The sequence below is a fragment of the Cherax quadricarinatus genome, chromosome 6, assembly GCF_038502225.1.
Source record: "Cherax quadricarinatus isolate ZL_2023a chromosome 6, ASM3850222v1, whole genome shotgun sequence".
Taxonomy (NCBI): Eukaryota; Metazoa; Arthropoda; class Malacostraca; order Decapoda; family Parastacidae; genus Cherax; species Cherax quadricarinatus.
In genome coordinates this window covers 52,014,836-52,039,238 of record NC_091297.1, presented here as the reverse complement: position 1 = coordinate 52,039,238, position 24,403 = coordinate 52,014,836, and the positions used below count along the sequence as shown (strand labels likewise).

At 46.9% G+C, this 24,403-nt stretch overlaps 1 protein-coding gene across 1 annotated transcript in view; it reads right to left on the bottom strand.

The window, feature by feature from the left end:
* The window catches only part of LOC138852016 (glucose-6-phosphatase catalytic subunit 1-like), a 141,462-nt gene extending 117,360 nt beyond the window's left edge, over positions 1–24,102 (bottom strand). The window contains exon 1 of the mRNA XM_070081632.1: positions 23,914–24,102. Coding sequence (XP_069937733.1) covers positions 23,914–24,053 — 140 coding nt within the window. The 5' untranslated portion in view covers positions 24,054–24,102. The remainder of the gene's footprint in view (positions 1–23,913) is intronic.
* Positions 24,103–24,403: the final 301 nt, after the last annotated feature.

Sequence of the window (24,403 nt, the reverse complement as noted above, 5' to 3'; positions counted from 1 at the left end):
GGAACAAGAGTATAAACGCCAACCAGCATGGCTTCATAGAAGGAAAATCCTGTGTCACAAACCTTCTGGAGTTTTATGATAAAGTAACAGAAGTAAGACACGAGAGAGAGAGGTGGGTTGATTGTATCTTCTTAGACTGCAAGAAGGCCTTTGACACAGTTCCTCTCAAGAGATTAGTGCAAAAGCTAGAAGATCAGGCTCATGTAACAGGAAGGGCACTGCAATGGATCAGAGAATACCTGACAGGGAGGCAACAACGAGTCATAGTACGTAATGATGTATCACAGTGGGCACCTGTGACGAGCGGGTTCCCACAGGGGTAAGTCCTAGGACCAGTGCTATTTTTGGTATATGTGAACGACATGATGGAAGGGTTAGACTCAGAAATGTCCCTGTTCGCAGACGATGTGAAGTTAATGAGGAGAATTAAATCAGATGAGGACAGGGCAGGACTTCAAAGAGACCTGAACAGACTGGACACCTAGTCCAGCAACTGGCTTCTCGAATTTAATGCCGCCAAGTGCAAAGTCATGAAGATAGTGGAAGGGCAAAGAAGACCGCAGACAGAGTATAGGCTAGGTGGCCAAAGACTGTAAACCTCGCTCAAGGAGAAAGATCTTGGAGTGATTATAACACCGAGCATGTCTCCAGAAGCACACATCAACCAGGTAACTGCTGCAGCATATGGGCGCCTGGCAAACCTGAGGACAGCGTTCCGATACCTTAATAAGGAATCGTTCAAGACACTGTACACCGTGTACGTCAGGCCCATACTGGAGTATGCAGCACCTGTTTGGAACCCGCACTTGATAAAGCACGTCAAGAAACTAGAGAAAGTGCAAAGGTTTGCGACAAGGTTAGTTCCAGAGCTAAGGGGATGTCTTATGAAGAAAGGTTAAGGTAAATCGGCCTGACGACACTAGAGGACAGGAGGGCCAGAGGAGACATGATAACGACATATAAAATACTGCGCAGAATAGACAAGGTGGACAAAGACAGGATGTTCCAAGGAGGGGACACAGAAACAATTGGTCACAAATGGAAGTTGAAGACACAGATGAGTCAAAGAGATATTAGGAAGTATTTCTTCAGTCATAGAGTTGTCAGGCAGTGGAATGGCCTAGAAAGTGATGTAGTGGAGGCAGGAATCATACATAGTTTTAAGGCGAGATATGATAAAGCTCATGGAGCGGGGAGAGAGAGGACCCAATGGCAACCGACGAAGAGGCGGGGCTAGGAGCTACGAATCGACCCCTGCAACCACAAATAGGTGAGTACAAATAGGTGAGTACACACACACACACACATACACACACACGCACACACAAAGGTTTGCAAAGGTGTGCAAAGGTTTGCCACAAGTCTAGTCCCAGAGCTAAGAGGTATGTCCTACGAGGAGAGGTTAAGGGAAATCAACCTGACGACACTGGAGGACAGGAGAGATATGGGGGACATGATAACGACTTACAAAATACTGAGAGGAATTGACAAGGTGGACAAAGACAGGATGTTCCAGAGACTGGACACAGCAACAAGGGGACACAGTTGGAAGCTGAAGAAACAGATGAATCACAGGGATGTTAGGAAGTATTTCTTCAGCCACAGAGTAGTCAGGAAGTGGAATAGTTTGGGAAGAGATGTAGTGGAGGCAGGATCCATACATAGCTTTAAGCAGAGGTACGATAAAACTCATGGTTCAGGGAGAGTGACCTATGGCGACCAGTGAAGAGGCGGGGCCAGGAGCTTGGACTCGACCCCTGTAACCTCAACTATGTGAGTACAACTAGGTGAGTACACACACACATACACACACACAAACACACACACACACACACACACACACACACACACACACACACACAGCAGCCTCCCATAATATTGTGCCCTGCCTCTCACCCTCCCTGCCTGTACCTTCCTCTTCCATCTCCCAAAATACAGTAATGGAAAGGAAGCTCAAGGTATGGTACACCAATGCAGATGGAATAACAAATAAGAGTGAAGAGTGGCAAGAACGCATCATTGATGCATCACCTGACATTATAGCACTAACAGAGACAAAACTTACAGGGATGATAACAGATGCAATTTTTCCACCTGGATATCAGATTATGAGGAAAGACAGAGAGAACAGAGGAGGGGGAGGAGTAGCATTGCTCATAAAAAACCAGTGGAGTTTTGAGGAGATGGGAGGAATGGAAAGAAGGGAAACAGACGACTTCATTGTAGGAACACTTCAGACTGGTGGTCCAAAGGTGATGATAGCAGGAGGACAAGAGAAGAGTATGATGTTCGCAATAGGGCAATGGTGGATACACTAGCTGAAGTGGCCAGGAGGGCTCATATGGGTAGGACAAAATTGCTTATAATGGAGGATTTCAATCATAAAGAGATTGACTGGGAAAACCTAGAGATACATGGGGGACCAGAAACATGGAGGGCTAAGATGATGGAGACTGTATTGGAGAATTTCATGCATCAACATGTTAGGGATACAACCAGAGAGAGAGGAGAGGATGTTGCAGCAAGGCTGGATCTCATATTCACCTTGAATAGTTCGGACATAAGGGATATCACCCACGAAAGACCCCTTGGCGCTAGTGATCATGATGTCCTGAGTTTTGAATATCTTGTTGAGTTAACAGTGGAGAATGAAGCAGCACGAGAACAAAAAGAGAAACCAAACTTCAAAAAAGGGGACTACATAGGAATGAGAAGTTTCCTGCATGAAGTGCAGTGGGAAAGAGAACTAGATGGAAAGACAGTAAATGAAATGATTGAAATAGTGACCACTAAGTGCAGGGAGGCAGAGGAAAGGTTCATACCAAAGGGCAACAGAAAAAATGGTAAGACCAGAGTGAGTCCATGGTTTAATTGGAGGTGTAAAGAGGCCAAAGCCAAGTGTGCGAGAGCATGGAAAAGGTATAGAAGGCAAAGGACTCAAGAAAACAAGGAGCTGAGCAGAAGAACCAGAAATGAATATTCAAGGATAAGGAGAGAGGCCCAGAGGTAGTACGAGAACGACATAGCATCAAAAGCCAAATCTGAACCAAAGTTGTTATACAGTCACATTAGGAGAAAAACAACAGTCAAGGACCAGGTAATCAGACTGAGGAAAGAAGGAGGGGAGCTGACGAAGAGTGACCAAGAAGTATGTGACGAACTAAACAAAAGATTTAGAGAAGTATTCACAATAGTCAGGAATGCTTCCAGCAAACTGTGGAGGTAGGGTGCACCAGCAGGCGCTGGACACAATACACATAACCAAGGTAGAGGTGAAGAAACTGCTAGACGAACTCGATACTTCAAAGACGGTGGGCCCAGATAACATATCTCCATGGATACTGAGAGAGGGAGCAGAGGAACTGTGTGTGCCATTAGCAGCAATCTTCAGTAAATCTATAGAAACAGGGCAGTTGCCTGAGGCGTGGAAGACAGCACATGTAGTTCCAATTTTTAAGAAAGTGGACAGACAGGCAGCATTAAACTACAGACCAGTGTCACTGACTTGTATAGTATGTAAAGTCATGGAGAAGATTATCAGGAGAAAAGTAGTGGAACATATTGAAAAGATTGGGCTCATACATGACAGTCAGCATGGCTTCAGAGATGGGAAATCCTGTGTCACAAATTTACTTGAGTTCTACGATAAGGTAACAGAAGTAAGACAGGAGAGAGAGGGATGGGTAGATTGCATCTTCTTAGATTGCAAGATGGCTTTTGACACAGTACAACACAAGAGACTTTTGCAAAAATTAGAGGAGCAGGCAGGAATAAAGGGGAAAGTACTGCAATGGATCAGGGAATACCTGACAGGAAGGAAACAACGTGTGTTGGTAAGTTCTGAAGCGTTGGAGTGGGCGAATGTGTCGAGTGGGGTTCCACAAGGGTCAGCCCTAGGCCCGGTGCTGTTTCTTGTATACGTGAATGACATGGTGGAAGGAATAGATTCAGAAGTGTCACTGTTCGCTGATGACGTGAAACTGATGAGGAGATTACAAGTGGGAGAGGATCAGTTAAGATTACGAGGGGATCTGGACAAACTACAAGTATGGTCCGACAAATGGCTCCTGGAGTTTAACCCCAGCAATTGTAAGGTCATGAAGATTGGGGAAATTAGACACATGTGCAACTCTTGGGTATCTTTATTGAGGAAACGTTTCGCCACACAGTGGCTTCATCAGTCCATACGTAGGAGAAACTTGAAGAACAGGAGGAGAATGAGGTAATCAGTCCCTCAACCTTGAGTCGATGTGATCAGTCCATCAATCTTGAGTAGAATACGGCAGATGAGCGGAGAAGCAGCTTATAAACCGTATGGCAGGAGAGGTGCAGCAGTCATAGGTGATGTCACATTTGTTCAATGTGGAAGTAGGTCGTGCCCAAGAATTAGGCAAGCGAACAATTCCTAAGTATTAAGATCCCAAGAAATTGCAGTGTCTGACAGGTTTGTAGATGAATGGTTCAGAGAACCGACATGTTGATAAATTAGACACATGTTGAGGGACTGATTACCTCATTCTCCTCCTGTTCTTCAAGTTTCTCCTATGTATGGACTGATGAAGCCACTGTGTGGCGAAACGTTTCCTCAATAAACATACCCAAGAGTTGCACATGTGTCTAATTTATCAACATGTCGGTTCTCTGAACCATTCATCTACAAAGATTGGGGAAGGACACAGAAGACCGCAGAAGTAGTACAGGTTAGGAAACCAACAGCTGAAAGCGTCAGTTAAAGAAAAGGATCTTGGGGTAAGCATCATAACGAACATGTCCCCTGAGGCACACGTCAATCAAATAACTGCTGCAGCGTATGGGAGATTGGCAAACCTGAGATTGGCATTTAGACATCTGAGTAAGGAGTCATTCACGACATTGTACACAGTGTACGTAAGGCCTATACTAGAATATGCAGCGCCAGTATGGAACCCTCACTTAGTCAAACACGTCAAGAAATTGGAGAAAGTGCAAAAATTTGCAACACGATTAGTCCCGGAACTGAGGGGTATGTCTTATGAGGAGAGGTTAAGGGAATTCAACCTGATGACACTAGAGGATAGGAGGGATAGAGGGGACATGATAGCAACTTATAAAATACTAAGAGGACACACACACACACACACACACACACACACTGTAAGTACTTGCCGGTCTAGCCCCAGGAGGTTGGGGGTCAGGTCACAAGAAGTTGTGGGCAGCAAAGGACCACTGAGACTTACATTACAACGCACAAGCCACCTACCTTTCAGTACATAATAAACCCACACATAATTCCACGACACTGGAGGACAGGAAGGTCAGGGGAGACATGATAACGACATATAAAATACTGCACAGAATAGACAAGGTGGACAAAGACGGGATGTTCCAGAGAAGGGACACAGACACAAGAGGTCACAATTGGAAGTTGAAGACTCAGATGAATCAAAGGGATGTTAGGAAGTATTTCTTCAGTCATAGAGTAGTCAGGCTGTGGAATAGCCTAGAAAGTGACGCAGTGGAGGCGGGAACCATACATAGTTTTAAGGCGACGTATGATAGAGCTCATGGGGCAGGGAGAGAGAGGACCTAGTAGCAATCAGCGAAGAGGCGGGGCCAGGAGCTGTGAATCGACCCCTGCAACCACAAATAGGTGAGTACAAATAGGTGAGTACACACATATCCAGACTCACACATACACTCCCCCCCCCCTCACCACCGACATCTCACTTCTTCCCCTGATCCCTCCCCTCCATCGTTCACCCTCCCCTCCCCCGTTCACCCTCCCCCTCCCCACCCCTCCCCACTCCTCTCCCACATAGCCACAGTTCCTCCACTACCTCCCTCCCACACTCTGACATACACACTACTAACCTAACTTACAGAACTAATAGGTTTCCCACTCTGAGGCAATCAGGATAAAACAAAAATGGGTTGTCAGAGAGCAACAAGAAAAACCAAGGGAGAGGAGGAGGAAGCTGCAAAGGAAGATTGGGCAGCAGAGCTCACATAAAGAGATCATGAATGGGAAAAGAAACTAGAAGAACTTAGCATGAGAATGGAAGAGAGGATAGATATGGAAAGCAGGAAGTGGGAGGTGCATGTCATAGCAGCAAAGGCTAGGATACAGAGTTTAGAAGAGGAACTGAATAATCTGAAACAGCCTAAAGAACTAAATAACATTTTGGGATTGACAACAGAGACTGCTACCTCAGCCACAAATAAGGGGACTGTAGGGAAAGAACTGGCACAACTGCATGGGGAAGCTCTATCAGAGGAGACTGTAGTGAATGAAAGAGCTAAGCTTTATGTGGAGGCCCTAACAAACAACAACAGAGCCCAAGGAAAGCCGAGAAGGGAAAATGACAGGCCACTGAGCCCAAGTACATTAGCTAGTGAAACTGAAGAAAGGAAAGCTGCAGTGCAGGAAACCAAATTAAATGAGGGGATACACAGGGATATGCAGTGGGAGAATGAAAGGGTGAGGTCAGTCTTTGTGTATGGGCTCCAGGAAGTTGAAGGGGAAACATATGAAGCAAGAAAACAAGGGGAAAAAAAAGCAATTGAAAGCATCATGAAAGCAATAGGTGAAGACGACATGACCCAGCTGGAAAATTTTCGGAGAATAGGGGGGTTTGTAAAAAAAAGAACCTGGCCAGTGAAAGTGACCTTCAAGGCAGAAGCGACTCGGACCAGGATCCTGCAGGAGAAAGCACGATTAAGGGACATGCCAGCATACAGGAAGGTGTATCTCGACCGCGACAGAACACAAGAAGAAAGGCAGAAACTGAGAGAGATGGTACAAAGGCGAAAGGAGGAAAGAGAGGGGATGGAGAAGACAGACAGGAGATCCCAGACCCAGGAAGAAGATCAAATACAGCCTCCCTCACAACTTCCTATAGAAGCCTCCCAACCAGGTCAACCCCAGTGCAACCAAACACTCTAAATCAAAACACCCATGCCACATCCAATGCCCCCACCCACTACATTACAAACTCCACCCCCACAGCAACAACCCATAGTTCCTTACCAGGTCTCCCACTTCCCCAACCCCAATATACCTCCCAGACCACAATCTTAGAAAAGAAGTTGAAGGTGTGGTATACAAATGCAGATGGAATAACAAACAAGTATGAGGAGTGGCACGAAAGAATCAAAGAGACATCCCCAGACATAATAGCACTCACAGAAACAAAACTCACCAGAATAATAACAGATTCAATCTTTCCATCCAGATACCAAATCCTCAGGAAAGACAGAGGGAGGAGAAGGGGAGGAGTTGCACTGCTCATTAAAAACCAGTGGGATTTTGAGAAAATGGAAGGAATGGATGGCATGGGCGAAAGGGACTACTTAGTAGGAACAATCCAGTCTGAGGGACATAAGGTGATAATAGCAATAATGTACAACCCACCACAGAACTGCAGGAGGCCAAGAGAAGAATACGATGAGAGCAACAGAGCAATGATCGACACACTAGCCGAGGTGGCCAGGAGAGCACACATGGGGGGAGCAAAGTTACTAGTTATGGGTGATTTCAATCACAAGGAGATTGACTGGGAAAACCTGGAGCCCCATGGGGGTCCCGAAACATGGAGAGCCAAGATGATGGATGTGGTACTGGAAAACCTCATGCATCAACATGTTAGAGACACTACCAGAGAGAGAGGAGAGGATGAACCAGCAAGGCTGGACCTTGTATTCACCATGAGTAGTTCGGACATCGAGGGTATCATGTATGAAAGGCCCCTGGGAGCTAGTGATCATGTGGTTCTGTGCTTCGACTACATAGTTGAGCTCCAAGTGGAGAGAGTAGCAGGGATAGGCTGGGAAAAACCAAACTACAAAAGGGGGAACTACTCAAGCATGAGGAACTTCCTTCAAGACATTCAGTGGGAGAGGGAACTGACAGGAAAACCAGTACAAGAAATGATGGACTATGTAGCAACAAAATGCAAGGAGGCAGAGGAGAGGTTTGTTCCCAAGGGAAACAGAAATAATGGGAAGAACAGAACGAGTCCTTGGTTCACCCAAAGGTGTAGGGAGGCAAAAACTAGGTGTACTAGAGAATGGAAAAGGTACAGAAGACAGAGAACTCAGGAAAATAAAGAAATCAGCCGAAGAGCGAGAAACGAATGTGCATAGATAAGAAGGGAGGCTCAGAGACAATATGAAAATGACATAGCATCAAAAGTAAAGACTGACCCGAAGCTGTTGTACAGCCACATCAGGAGGAAAACAACAGTCAAGGACCAGGTAATCAGACTGAGGAAGGGTGATGGGGAATTCACAAGAAACGACCAAGAGGTATGTCAGGAGCTCAACACAAGACATAAAGAGGTATTTACAGTGGAAACCAGTAGGACTCCAGGAAATCAGAACAGGGGGGCACACCAGCAAGTGCTGGATGAGGTACATATAACCAAGGAGGAGGTGAAGAAGCTGCTATGCGAACTTGACACCTCAAAGGCGGTGGGACCAGACAACATCTCTCCATGAGTCCTTAAAGAGGGAGCAGAGATATTGTGTGAGCCATTAACAAAGATCTTCAACACATCATTTGAAACTGGGCAACTCCCTGAGGTATGGAAAAAGGCAAATGTAGTCCCAATTTTTAAAAAGGGAGACAGACATGAGGCACTAAACTACAGACCTGTATCTCTAACGTGTATAGTATACAAAGTCATGGAGAAGATCATCAGGAGGAGAGTGGTGGGGCACCTGGAAAGAAACAAGTGTATAATTGACAACCAGCACGGTTTCAGGGAAGGAAAATCCTGTGTCACAAACCTACTAGAGTTTTATGACAAGGTGACAGAAGTAAGACAAGAGAGAGGGGGGTGGATCGACTGCATATTTTTGGACTGCAAGAAGGCCTTCGACACAGTTCCTCACAAGAGGTTACTGCAAAAGCTAGAGGATCAGGCACACATAACAGGAAAGGCACTGCAATGGATCAGAGAATACCTGACAGGGAGGCAATAACGAGTCATGGTACGCGACGAGGTGCCAGAGTGGGCGCCTGTGACAAGCAGGGTTCCACAGGGGTCAGTCATAGGACCTGTGCTGTTCTTGGTATATGTAAACGACATAACGGAAGGGATAGACTCAGAAGTGTCCTTGTTTGCAGATGATGCGAAGTTATTGAGAAGAATCAAATCGGATGAGGATCAGGCAGAACTACAAAGAGACCTGGACAGGCTACAAGCCTGGTCCAGCAACTGGCTCCTTGAATTTAACCCTGCCAAATGCAAAGTCATGAAGATTGGGGAATGGCAAAGAAGACCGCAGACACAATATAGTTTAGATGGCCAAAGACTGCAAACCTCACTCAAGGAAAAAGATCTGGGGGTGAGTATAACACCGAGCATATCTCCTGAGGCGCACATCAATCAGATAACTGCTGCAGCATACGGGCGCCAGGCAAACCTATGGATAGCGTTCCGATACCTCAGTAAGGATTCGTTTAAGACTCTGTATACCATTTACGTCAGGCCCATACTGGAGTATGCAGCACCAGTTTGGAATCCACACCTAGTCAAGCACTTCAAGAAATTAGAGAAAGTGCAAAGGTTTGCAACAAGACTAGTCCCAGAGCTACGGGGATTGTCCTACGAAGAAAGGTTGAGGGAAATCGGCCTGACGACACTGGAGGCCAGGAGGGTCAGGGGAGACATGATAACGACATATAAAATACTGTGCGGAATAGACTAGGTGGACAAAGACGGGATTTTCCAGAGAAGGGACACAGACACAAGAGGTCACAATTGGAAGTTGAAGACTCAGATGAATCAAAGGGATGTTAGGAAGTATTTTTTCAGTCATAGAGTAGTCAGGCCGTGGAATAGCCTAGAAAGTGACGTAGTGGAGGCGGGAACCATACATAGTTTTAAGGCGAGGTATGATAGAGCTCATGGGGCAGGGAGAGAGAGGACCTAGTAGCAATCAGCGAAGAGGCGGGGCCAGGAGCTGTGACTCGACCCCTGCAACCGCAAATAGGTGAGTACAAATAGGTGAGTACATACACACACACACACACACACGCACACACACACACACACACACATACACACACACACACACACGGCTAGAGTGGCCAGAAGAGCTCATGCATGCAGGGCAAAGCTCCTGATCATGGGTGACTTTAACCACAAGGAGATCGATTGGGAGAACTTGGACCCACATGGGGGCCAGGATACATGGAGGGCTAAGATGATGGAGGTGGTACTGGAAAACTTCATGTGCCAATACGTAAGGGACACTACAAGAGAGAGAGGAGAGGATGAACCAGCAAGGCTGGACTTAGTATTCACCTTGAGTAGTGCAGATATCGAGGACATCACATATGAAAGACCCCTTGGGGCCAGTGACCATGTGGTTTTAAGCTTCGAATACACAGTAGAGCTACAAGTGGAGGGAGAAGCAGGAAGGCCTGGACGAATGAAGCCAAACTACAAGAAAGGGGACTACACAGGAATGAGGAACTACCTGAACGGGGTTCAGTGGGACAGAGAACTGGCAGGGAAGCCAGTTAATGAGATGATGGAATATGTAGCAACAAAATACAAGGAGGCTGAGGAGAGGTTTGTACCCAAGGGTAACAGGAATAATGAAAAAGCCAGGATGAGCCCATGGTTTACCCAAAGGTGCAGGGAGGCAAAAACCAAGTGTGCTAGGGAATGGAAGAAATATAGAAGGCAAAGGACCCAGGAGAATAAGGAGAACAGTCGTAGAGCCAGAAACGAATATGCACAGATAAGAAGGGAGGCCCAAAGACAATATGAAAATGACATAGCAGCGAAAGCCAAATCTGACCCGAAACTGTTGTACAGCCACATCAGGAAGAAAACAACAGTCAAGGACCAGGTAATCAGGCTAAGGAAGGAAGGAGGAGAGACAACAAGAAATGACCGTGAAGTATGTGAAGAACTCAACAAGAGATTCAAAGAAGTGTTCACAGAGGAGACAGAAGGGACTCCAGAAAGACGGAGAGGTGGGGCACACCACCAAGTGCTGGACACAGTGCACACAACCGAGGAAGAAGTGAAGAGGCTTCTGAGTGAGCTAGATACCTCAAAGGCAATGGGGCCAGATAACATCTCCCCATGGGTATTGAGAGAGGGAGCAGAGGCGCTATGTGTACCCCTAACAACAATATTCAATACATCTATCGAAACAGGGAGATTGCCTGAGGCATGGAAGACAGCAAATGTAGTCCCAATTTTTAAAAAAGGAGACAGACATGAAGCACTAAACTACAGACCTGTATCACTGACATGTATAGTATACAAAGTCATGGAGAAGATTATCAGGAGGAGAGTGGTGGGGCACCTGGAAAGAAACAAGTCTATAATTGCAACCAGCATGGTTTCAGGGAAGGGAAATCCTGTGTCACAAACCTACTAGAGTTTTATGACATGGTGACAGCAGTAAGACAAGAGAGAGAGGGGTGGGTCGATTGCATTTTTTGGACTGCAAGAAGGCCTTCGACACAGTTCCACACAAGAGATTGGTGCAAAAACTAGAGGACCAAGCAGGGATAACAGGAAAGGCACTGCAATGGATCAGAGAATACTTGTCAGGAAGACAGCAGCGAGTCATGGTACGCGACGAGGTGTCAGAGTGGGCGCCTGTGACAAGCAGGGTTCCACAGGGGTCAGTCATAGGACCTGTGCTGTTTTGGTATATGTGAACGACATGACGGAAGGAATAGACTCAGAGGTGTCCTTGTTTGCAGATGACGCGAAGTTGATGAGAAGAATCAAATCGGATCGAGGATCAGGCAGAACTACAAAGGGATCTGGACAGGCTACAGACCTGGTCCAGCAACTGGCTCCTTGAGTTTAATCCCACCAAGTGCAAAGTCATGAAGATTGGGGAATGGCAAAGAAGACCGCAGACACAGTATAGTTTAGATGGCCAAAGACTACAAACCTCACTCAAGGAAAAAGATCTGGGGGTGAGTATAACACCAGGCACATCTCCTGAAGCGCACATCAATCAAATAACTGCTGCAGCATATGGGCGCCAGGCAAACCTCCGAATAGCATTCCGACATCTCAATAAGGAATCGTTCAAGACTCTGTATACCGTTTACGTTAGGCCCATATTGGAGTGTGCAGCACCAGTTTGGAACCCACACCTGTTCAAGCACATCAAGAAATTAGAGGAAGTGAAAAGGTTTGCACCAAGACTAGTCTCGGAGCTAAGATGTATGTCCTACGAGGAGAGGTTAAGCGAAATCGGCCTGACGACAATGGTGGACAGGAGGGTTTGGAGAGACATGATAACGACATACAAAATACTGCGAGGAATAGATAAGGTGGACAGACAGGATGTTCCAGAGGGGGGACACACACAAGGGGTCACAGTTGGAAGTTGAAGACTCGGATGAATCAACGGGATGTTAGGGAGTATTTCTTCAGTCAGAGTTGTCAAGAAGTGGAATAGTCTAGCAAGTGATGTAGTGGAGGCAGGAACCATACATAGTTTTAAGGCGACGTATGATAGAGCTCATGGGGCAGGGAGAGAGAGGACCTAGTAGCAATCAGCGAAGAGGCGGGGCCAGGAGCTGTGAATCGACCCCTGCAACCGCAAATAGGTGAGTACAAATATGTGAGTACACACACACACACACACACACACACACACACACACACACACACACACACACACACACACACACACACAGACACACACACACACACTCACACACACACACATACACACACACACACATACACACATACACACACACACACACACACACACACACACACACACACATACACACACACACACACACACACAGACACACATGTAGACTGCCTGTACTGTCTGCACAGACAGCCCATGCTGTCTGCCAGCTTAATTCATATTTCGTGCCATGCTGGTGCTGCCACCTATAGGCCTTGCCACTTCAGAATGCCCAGACTTGCCTCTCTCTCTCACTCACACAGCGGCCTAGCAGCAAGACACAAGGCCTCCCAGCTCTCTCTCGTGGGATGGCCCTGCCCAGGCCATGGGCACAAACACACAAGCCTGTGTACCCACCACGACTTAACAATAAAGTAAGAAGACTCCGAAGATCGTCTATAATTCACACCCCGCTTTCAGCTCTACCAAATAATCCTTTGTATAAATGGTAGAAAGCGGTGGTCGCAGCAGTTGTTTGCCCAGAGAGAGGAAAGAGAGGTATGAAGTCATCTTCACTTCATCACCCTACACAAGAAGCATCCGTTTCTCAACGAGTTATCCTGATGTCGTGTCTGCACGTTTGAGCATCCAGACACAGGTACAAGCAGGATCTAGCCGAAATTTGCCGAAATTCTTCGAGAATTGTAAGTGACTCCATGCTACAGTGTCCCACGCTGTTTCTCAAGTCACGTGTTCAGCGTCACTTGTACATTGCTGCTGTTGTTGTTCAGCTCTGCACAGCTGTTTCAGCAAGCCAGAGGTGAGTTTTGTGGTGATTTCTGCGTCCAGTGTGAGCTTCTCCACGTGTTTGTGGGTGGGAGAGGAGGAGAGTAAGTGGCTGTTCCTCACCTTGCCCATGCTTGCCCTACTCACGCTCACCCGTCTACCATACACTCGCCACTGCCCACTCCCTCTGCTGTGTTTTCTGCTGTTTTCCATGTGAATTCATTGCCAGAGCTGTGTATCCGAGTGCCCGAGGCCACTCGAAGCTACGTGGATCAGCATGCCACGTAGATCACGATGCCATGTGGATCCCGACGCCACGTGGGTGTGGGCGATGTCACGTGGATCTACATGCTCACGTGAGTTACCAGATGTCCCAGGCCACTTGCTGTGGTCTCCTGCCCGCATCACATTGGCATCACCCATGATGCTGCGCGACTTCATGACGTCACGATGTCTGCCTGACGTCACCTCGAGATGTCTGCTGATGCCACAGTGCTGCTAACATCACCTCGCAACATCACGCCTGACATCACATGATGTCACATCGAGTGTTTCTAGTAATTATTTCAGTATTGTCGAGAAGACTGAGAGAAAATACATGTCGTGTGTTAATTAGTTCCTCTCAGTCAGTGTTCTCCCATGTTAGTGTACCGCGGTGTGTTTAAAGTTGCCGTGTGTCTAGTGAGGTCTGAGCCAGACCTGAGTAGCACCACTGTGTTAAGTCACCCGTGTGACCAGTACGTTTGACAGCTGATGTCAGTCAGCCCCCGAGTGACCGAGCCCTCTTGTACAGAAAGCTTTTATGCTCGTCGCTCATGATGTTCTGCAGAATCGTACCTGCTACGATTCCCATCAAGATTTGTTCACTTCACCTCCAGACCGTCAGAGTGCAGTTATATGTAGAGAAACAAGTCTGGGTATGCTTAGACTAGCCTCTGCTATAACTCCAACTGCCGAGAGTATGATACTCGCCAAGCCGCAGTTAGCCCTGTCAGCAGGCGCTGTGTCAGCCTCGTGTCACAAGCTTCAGTGAGTAGCCTGCACAAAGAAGATGTCACTTTGACTGTTAGCTCTCTCACTGCAGTCTGGTGTATGATGTTACGATTCCCAGATGTTTTGCCCAATCGTCTCTGCCACAACTCGCTCCACAACTCGCTCCATGCTCGCCAGCAGTGACAGCCCAGCGACAGTACCAGTCGAGAAGTGTCCTCCTGAGTCACTTGCCAGAAGTCCTGCCCAGTTGCCAAGTTTTGTCGACGCCTCACTCGAGGGCACCAGCATGTCGTGCCCCAGGTTGAGTGAAAACCTGCAGCGACTCCTACGATGACTGCTTCACCGTACCAGAGGAGACTGTACCCTGTTACGTCACAGCTCAGCCGCAGCAATGTCTCCCATGTTGCAGTATCTGTCCAGATGCAGGAAGGCGTGCAGTGATGCCCTTCGACGCTCATTGCCTATGACCACGATGTTTAGCACACCCCACATGTTTTTTTCTTCCCTCCCTGTAGGAAGTTTTTTTTCCATGTTCATATATATATATATATGCTTTTATTTTGTGTTCTGTGCCCTGTTCCTACGAGAGACCAAGTTCCTTTTACCACCAGTATCATCGCGTCGGGACGACACGAGGTAGGTGGCCGAGCGAATGTAGACTGCCTGTACTGTCTGCACAGACAGCCCATGCTGTCTGCCAGCTTAGTTCATATTTCGCGCCATGCTGGTGCTGCCACCTATAGGCTGTGCCACTTCAGAATGCCCAGACTTGCCTCTCTCTCACTCACACACCGGCCTAGCAGCAAGACACAAGGCCTCCCAGCTCTCTCTCGTGGGATGGCCCTGCCTGGGCCATGGGCACAAACACACAAGCCTGTGTACTCACCACGACTTAACAATAAATTAAGAAGCCTCCGAAGACGTTTATCATTAACCACCCACTACAGCCTACCAAATAAACCCATTAAACACACACACACACACACACACACACACACACACACACACACACACACACACACACACACAGACACACATACACACACACACACATACACACACACACACACACACAAACACACACACACACACACACACGTAGTGGAGGTGGGAACCATACATAGTTTTAAGGCAAGGTATGATAGAGCTCATGGGGCAGGGAGAGAGAGGACCTAGTAGCAATCAGCAAAGAGGCGGGGCCAGGAGCTGTGACTCGACCCCTGCAACCACAAATAGGTGAGTACTCACACACACACACACATATACAAGCACACATACACAAGCACATATACACTTGACACAAACACGTACTCCCCCTTCCCCTAACCACCTCTCCCCCTCCCATAACCACCTCTCCCCCATACCCTAGCCACCTACCCCTCCCCAAACCATCTAACCCCCTCCCCCAACTACCTATTCCCCTCCAATAACCATCCTCCCCCTCCCCATAACCATTCATCCCCCCTATAATCATCTATTCCCCTCCCCCTAACCCCCCCTTCTATGGAGCAATGGGGGAACCTAGAACTAGGATGAGAACAAGGGGCCTGAAGGATGAATCTGGGAGGGAGGACTGGGAGGCAGTGCTCAAAAAAAGGGAGGAAGACTGGGGAAGGAGGCTAGATGAGCTTACAAGGAAGATGGAGGAGAGGTTAGCAGCAGAATGCAGAAGGTGGAAGCAACATGCCAAAGCATCAGAAAACAAGATACAGAGATTAGAAGAGGAGCTGAGACATCTGTAACAGCATAGAGACAAAGATATTACAGAAGTAGCATCAGCAATGGCTGCATCGGACACAGACAACAGGGCTGAAGGGAGCACAGAAGCTAATCTGTATGCAGAGGTCCTGTCAAACCCACATGGGGCAAAAATAAAGACAGGGAGCACACTAGGACAGAATGAGAGGTTGGAAGAAATTGAAGGAACTAGGGCATGTGCAGGGACCTTACCAGACACCTGTGGGGGCCAGGAACAGGTGAGCAGGAAGGACAAACCAATGAGCATAGGGGCCATGGCTAGGGAAGGGACTGAAGGAAGGAACACTCCACGGGAAGGAACTAAAACACCTCAGAGGACGCAATGGGAGTCACAGTGGGAGGTGGAAAGGGAGAGATCAGTTTTTGTCTATGGGCTAGACGAAGCTAAAGGGAAAACTTATGATGAAAGAAAGCAGGAGGAGAAAAAAGCAATTGAAGGTATCATGAAGGTGATAGGCGAGGGGGACATGACCCTGGTGGCAAATTTTCGGAGAATTGGGCGGTTCACAAAAAAAAAGGAATCGGCCTCTCAAAGTAATTTTCAAGGCAGAATCAACCCGAACCATGATCCTGCAGGAGAAAGCACGGCTTAGAGGCAAACAGGAGTTCATGAGTGTGTACCTTGATCGAGACAGAACACAAGAGGAAAGGACGATGCTGAAAGAGAGAGTGCAAAAACGAAAAGAGAAATGGGAGGAAATGAAAAAGGAGAGCAGAATAACCCAGGAACAAGTGGAAGGACAAGCACACCCCCCAGAAGCACCTGTAGAAGGACTCCAGCCACGACACCCCGAAGGCAACTGAACAATCCAAACCAAGCACCACACACCGATCCCTCTGTTCCCACCCCCCACACCACAGTTACAGTATTAGAACAGAAGTTGAAGGTTTGGTACACAAATGCGGATGGATTAACGAATAAACATGAGGAATGGCAAGAAAGAATCAATGAGAAGTCCCCAGACATCATAGCAGTTACAGAAACAAAACTCACAGAGACAATAACAGATGCAATCTTCCCACTAGGATACCAGATCATGAGGAAAGATAGAAGGGGCAGTAGGGGAGGAGGGGTTGCTCTGCTTGTAAAAAACAGATGAAAATTCGAGAAAATGGGAGGCATAGACGAGACGGGAGAAAGAGACTACATAGTAGGCACACTTAAGTCTGGGGAGCACAAGGTGGTCATTGCAGTGATGTATAATCCACCATAGAACTGCAGGAGGCCAAGAGAGGAATATGAAGAGAGCAACAGAGCAATGGTGGACACACTTGCTGAGGTGGCAAGAAGAGCTCACTCCAGCAGAGCAAAGTTGCTGGTTATGGGGGATTTCAACCACAGGGAGATTGACTGGGAAAACCTGGAGCCACATGGGGGTCCCGAAACATGGAGAGCCAAGATGTTGGACGTGGTGCTGGAAAACCTCATGCACCAACATGTTAAGGACACTACCAGAGTGAGAGGGGAGGGCGAACCAGCAAGATTGGACCTTGTGTTCACCCTGGGCAGTTCAGACATTGAGGACATCACGTATGAGAATCCCCTAGGAGCTAGCGACCAAATGGTTCTGTGCTTTGAATACATAGTAGAGTTACAAGTCGAGAGAGTAACAGGAGTTGAATGGGAAAAGCCTGACTATAAAAGAGGGTACTACATAGGGTTGAGGAACTTCCTGCAGGAGGTCACGTGGGACAGAGAACTGGCAGGAAAGCCAGTAAACGAAATGATGGAATATGTAACAACAAAATGCAAGAAGGCAGTGGAAAGGTTTATCCCCAAGGGCAACAGAAACAATGGGAAGACCAAAACGAGCCCCTGGTTTACCTGACGGTGTAAGGAGGCAAAACAAAGTGCAATAGGGAATGGAAAAAGTACAGAAGGCAGAGAACACACGAAAATAGGGAGATCAGCCGCAGATCCAGGAACGAGTATGCACAGGTAAGGAGGGAGGCCCAGCGACAGTATGAAAATGACATAGCATCGAAAATCAAGACTGACCCGAAACTGTTGTATAGCCACATCAGGAGGAAGACAACAGTCAAAGACCAGGTGATCAGATTGAGGACAGATGGTGGAGAACTCACAAGAAATGATCAGGAGGTATGTGAGGAGCTCAACATGAGATTTAAGGAAGTTTTTACAGTAGAGACAGGAAGGGCTGTGTGAAGACAGCACAGAAGGGAACATCAAGAGGGAATATACCAACAAGTGCTGGATGACATACGAACAACCGAGGAGGAGGTGCAGAAGCTGCTAAGCGACCTTGATACCTCAAAGGCGATGGGACCAGACAACATCTCCCCATGGGTCCTAAGAGAAGGAGTAGAGATGTTGTGCGTGCCCCTAACCACAATCTTCAATACATCCCTTGAAACTGGGCAACTACCTGAGAAATGAAAGACAGCAAATGTAGTCCCCATATTTAAGAAAGGAAACGGAAATGAGGCACTAAACTACAGACCTGTGTCTCTGACATGTATTGTGTGCAAAGTCATGGAGAAGATTATCAGGAGGAGAGTGGTGGAACACCTGGAACGGAACAAGATTATAAATGAAAACCAGCATGGGTTCATGGAAGGCAAATCCTGTGTCACAAACCTCCTGGAGTTTTATGACAAGGTAACAGAAGTAAGACACGAGAGAGAGGGGTGTTTTGATTGCGTCTTCCTAGACTGCAGGAAGGCCTTTGACACAGTTCCCCACAAGAGATTAGTGCAGAAGCTGGAGGATCAGGCGCATGTAACAGGGAGGGCACTGCAATGGATCAGGGAATGCCTGACAGGGAGGTAGCAACGAGTCATGGTACGTGAAGAGGTATCACAGTGGGCGCCTGTGATGAGCGGGGTCCCACAGGGGTCAGTTCTATTACCAGTGCTATTTTTTATATATGCGAACGACATGATGGAAGGAATAGACTCTGAAGTGTCCCTATTTGCAGATGATGTAAAGTTGATGAGAAGAATTAAATCGGATGAGGATGAGGTAGGACTGCAAAGAGACCTGGACAGGCTGGACATGTGGTCCAGAAACTGGCTTCTCGAATTCAATCCTGCCAAATGCAAAGTCATGAAGATTGGGGAAGGGCAAAGAAGACTGCAGACAGAGTATAGGCTAGGTGGACAAAGACTGCAGACCTCACTCAGGGAGAAAGACCTTGGGGTGACCATAACACCGAGCACGTCACCGGAGGCACACATCAACCAAATAACTGCTGCAGCATACGGGCGCCTGGCAAACCTGAGAATAGAGTTCCAATACCTTAATAAAGAATCGTTCAAGACACTGTACACTGTGTATGTTAGGCCCATACTGGAGTATGCAGCACCAGTCTGGAACCCACACCTGGTCAAGCACGTCAAGAAGTTAGAGAAAGTACAAAGGTTTGCAACAAGGCTAGTCCCAGAGCTCAGGGGAATGTCGTACGAGGAAAGGTTGAGGGAAATCGGACTGACGACACTGGAGGACAGAAGGGTCAGGGGAGACATGATAACGACATACAAGATACTGCGGGGAATAGACAAGGTGGACAGAGATAGGATGTTCCAGAGAGGGGACACAGAAACAAGGGGTCACAACTGGAAGCTGAAGACTCAGACGAATCACAGGGACGTTAGGAAGTATTTCTTCAGTCATAGAGTCATCAGGAATTGGAATAGCCTAGCAAGTGAAGTAGTGGAGGCAGGAACCATACATTGTTTTAAGAAGAGGTATGACAAAGCTCAGGAAGCAGAGAGGGAGAGGACCTAGTAGCGATCAGTGAAGAGGCGGGGCCAGGAGCTGAGTCTCGACCCCTGCAACCACTATTAGGCGAGTATAATTAGGTGAGCACACACACACACATACACATACACACACACACAATGGCCGGCGAAGATGATGGCTAGAGAACTTCCCACTTTTCTATACCTCTTTCTCCTTTATTCATAACTCCTATTCCCGCCTCCTTTATTCCTTCTCCCTTTCTTACTTGTGCAAGTAAGTAAGTAAGTAAGTAAGCAAACCTCCCATCCTCCCTCCCAACTCCTCTTTCTACATCTCTCTCTCCCTCCTTCTTTACTCTGTCTTCCAAGCGCCTCTCTCCCCGTCTACGTATTCTTTTACTTGCTTTTCTTTCCCTCCTTCCCCGTCTGTCCCTTCCTTCACTCTCCCTTCCACATCCCACTATCCACCCTTATTCCTCCCTGCTAGCCCCGTTTTCTTTATTTCTCTCTCCCTAACTTCCCCCTCCCCCTTCTTTTCAATATTCCTCCCTTCCTCTATAATGTCTTCCGCAGTCCTCTTCTCCCCTCCCCTCCCTCTATCTTCCCTCCCCTCCCCTCCCTCTATCTTCCCTCCCCTCCCCTCCCTCTATCCTCCCTCCCCTCCCCTCCCTCTATCTTCCCTCCCCTCCCCTCCCTGTCTCAGACACTCAGAGTTCCTGTTGCTGGCGTCATCACCATTATCCTCAGCCAATAATAAGTAACTGATGCTGAGAAAACCTTTCCGATTGTGATGGTGTGTGTGTGTGTGTGTGTGTGTGTGTGTGTGTCTGTGTGTACTCACCTGTTTTTGCTTGCAGGGGTCGATTCATAGCTCCTGGCCCTGCCTCTTCAATGATTGCTACTAGGTCCTCTCTCTCCCTGCTCCATGAGCTTTATCAAACCTCGTCTTAAAACTACGTATGGTTCCCGCCTCCACTACGTCACTTTCTAGGCTATTCCACTGCCTGACAACTCCATGACTAAAGAAATACTTCCTAACATCCCTTTGACTCATATAAGTCTTCACCTTCCAATTGTGACCTCTTGTTTCTGTGTCCCATCCCTGGAACATCCTGTCTTTGTAGATGAATGGTTCAGAGAACCGACTCGATGATAAATTAGACACATGTGCAACTCTTGGGTATCTTTATTGAGGAAACGTTTCGCCACACAGTGGCTTCATCAGTCCATACAAAGGAGAAACGTGAAGAACATTAGGTGAATGAGGTAATCAGTCCCTCAACATTGAGTAGATGTGGTCAGTCCATCAATCTTGAATAGAATACACCATTCATCTACAATCCTGTCAGACACTGTAACTTCTTCTTGGGATCTTAATACTTAGGCACGACCTACTTCCACATTGGACAAATGTGACACCACCTACGACTGCTGCACCTCTCCTGCCTACGGTATATAAGCTACTTCTCCGCTCATGTGCTGTATTCTGTTCAAGATTGATGGACTGACCATATCGACTGATTACCTCATTCTCCTCCTGCTCTTCACGTTTCTCCTTTGTATGGACTGATGAAGTCACTGTGTGGCGAAACGTTTCCTCAATAAAGATACCCAAGAGTTGCACATGTGTCTAATTTATTATCCTGTCTTTGTCCACCTTGTCAATTCCACGCAGTATTTTATATGTCGTAATCATGTCTCCCTTGGCCCTCCTGTCCTCCAGTGTCATCACGCTAATTTCCCTTTCCCTTAACCTTTCTTCGTAGGACAGTCCCCTTAGCTTTGGGACTAGTCTTGTTGCAAACCTTTGCACTTTCTGTAATTTCTTGACGTGTTTGACCAGGTGTATATTCCAAACTGGTGCTGCATACTCCAGTATGGGCCTGACTTATATGGTGTACAGAGTCTTAAACGATTCCTTACTCTGGTATGGGAACGCTATTCTCAGGTTTGCCAGACGCCCGTATGCTGCAGCAGTTATCTGATTGATGTGCGCCTCAGGAGATGTGCTCGGTGTTATACTCACCCCAAGATCTTTTTCTTTGAGTGAGGTTTGCAGTCTTTGGCCATCTAGACTATACTGAGTCTGCGGTCTTCTTTGCCCTTCCTCGATATTCATGACTTTGCATTTGGCAGAGTTAAATTCAAGGAGCCAGTTGCTGTACCAGGCTTGTAGCCTGTCCAGGTCTCTTTGTAGTCCTGCCTGATCCTCGACCAATTTGACTTTACTCATTAACTTCACATCATCTGCAAACAAAGACACTTCTGATTCTATCCCTTCCGTTATGTCATTCACATATATCAAAATCAGCACAGGTCCTAGGACTGACCCCTGTGGAACCCCGCTCGTCACAGGCGCCCACTCTGACACCTCGTCACGTACCATCACTCGTTGTTGCCTCCCTGTCAGGTATTCTCTGATCCACTGCAGTGCCTTTCCCGTCATGAATCGAAGAAAATACTAATTATTCCTGCTGATTATGACTAGTTCAACATTCCTCATGATTATAATTGCAACATTCAACAACGAAACAAGCACTCGTGCAATAATCAACACTGAAAAAAGCAGTCGTGCAACAATCAACACGGAAACAAGCACTTGAGCAACAATCAACACTGAAACAAGGACTCTTGCAACAATCAACACTGAAACACTGACTCTTGCAACTATCAGCACTGAAACGAGGACTCGTGCAACAGTCAACACTGAAACACTGACACTTGCAACAATCAACATTGAAACAAGGATTCGTGCAGCAGTCAACACTGAAACAAGGACTCGTGCAACATTCAATACTGAAACAAGGACTCGTGCAACAATCAACATTGAAACAAGGACTCGTGCAACAGTCAACGCTGAAACAAGCACCCGTGCAACAATCAACACTGAAACAAGGGTTCTTGCAACAATCAACATTGAAACAAGGACTCGTGCAACATTCAATACTGAAGCAAAACTCCTGCAACAATCAACACTGCAACACTGAGTCTTGCAACGATCAACACTGAACCAAAACTCCTGCAATAATCAACACTGAAGCAAGCCCTCGTGCAACAATCAACATTGAAACAAGGACTCGTGCAAGTCAACACTGAAACAAGAACCCATGCAACAATCAACACTGAAACAAGGACTCTTGCAACAATCAACATTGAAACAAGGACTCGTGCAACATTCAATACTGAAGCAAAAGTCCTGCAACAATCAACACTGCAACACTGAATCTTGCAACAATCAACACTGAACCAAAACTTTTGCAATAATCAACACTGAAATAAGCCCTCGTGCAACAATCCACGCTGAAACAAGGACTCGTGTAACAGTCAAAACTGAAACACTGACTCTTGCGACAATCAACACTGGAACAAGGACTCTTGCAACAGTCAATACTGAAACAAGGACTCGTGCAACAATAAACATCGAAACAAGGACTCGTGCAACAGTGAACACTGAAACAAGGACTCGTGCAACGATCAACATTGAAACAATGACTCGTGCAACATTTAATACTGAAACAAGGACTCGTGCAACGATCAACACTGAAACACTGACTCTTGCAACAGTCAACAATGAAACAAGGATTCGTGCAACAATCAACATTGAAACAAGGACTCGTGCAACAATCAACACTGAAACAAGGACTCGTGCAACAATCAACATTGAAACAATGACTCGTGCAGCATTTAATACTAAAACTAGGACTCCTGGAAAAATCAGTGCTGAAACAATAACTCGTTGATCAATGAACACTGGAACATGGACCCGTGCAACAGTCATCACCGAAACAAGAACTCGTGCAACAGTCAACACTGTAACATGGGCTCGTGCAACAATCAACAGTGAAACAAGCACTCGTGCAAAAATCAACATTGAAACAAGCACTCATGCAACAATCATCACTAAAACAAGCACTCGTGAAGTTATTAAGAGTTAAACTAGGATCTTATTTTACAACACCATGAGGAGCAACAGGGTGGAGCTGGGCCAGCAGTGAATATGACAACACCAAACTTGTGGACCAGTGAAGCAGTGGTGTTGTCCCAGTCTATTCAGGTGCTCACCACTTGAGGATCATGTTGGACCACTCACACATGATGATGGACCACATGAATTTCACCCCCACCGTGGCCTGTAGCGCCACCACCAGAGGGAAGTAGAGAGTGAAGGCGAGGCCGGGATCACCTGCGTCAGATACCTGCATGAAGAACAACCCGCTCCTTGGGAACCTGGGAAAAAAAATTAAATACACGTCAGCGCGTGGTGATCTTCAGGGTTGGTTAATGGACGTTGAAAGCCTAACGACTACACAAAGATCATTATGGCCGCATTTAACCTGTTCACCTCTGGTGAAGAATATCTTAAGCTTTAAGACAGGATTTAAAATCAGTGCTCGTACACTGAGAAGATATACGTCCTGGGTTCCCACCAAGCTTCTGGGGAGCCTCAAAAGCTCCACATCTTAAAATACCATAAAGTGTATATTTTGTAATCGTCTATAGTGTCCTCAAAAAAGCTGTAATATTAAATAAATCCTTACCACCCAAATAATAA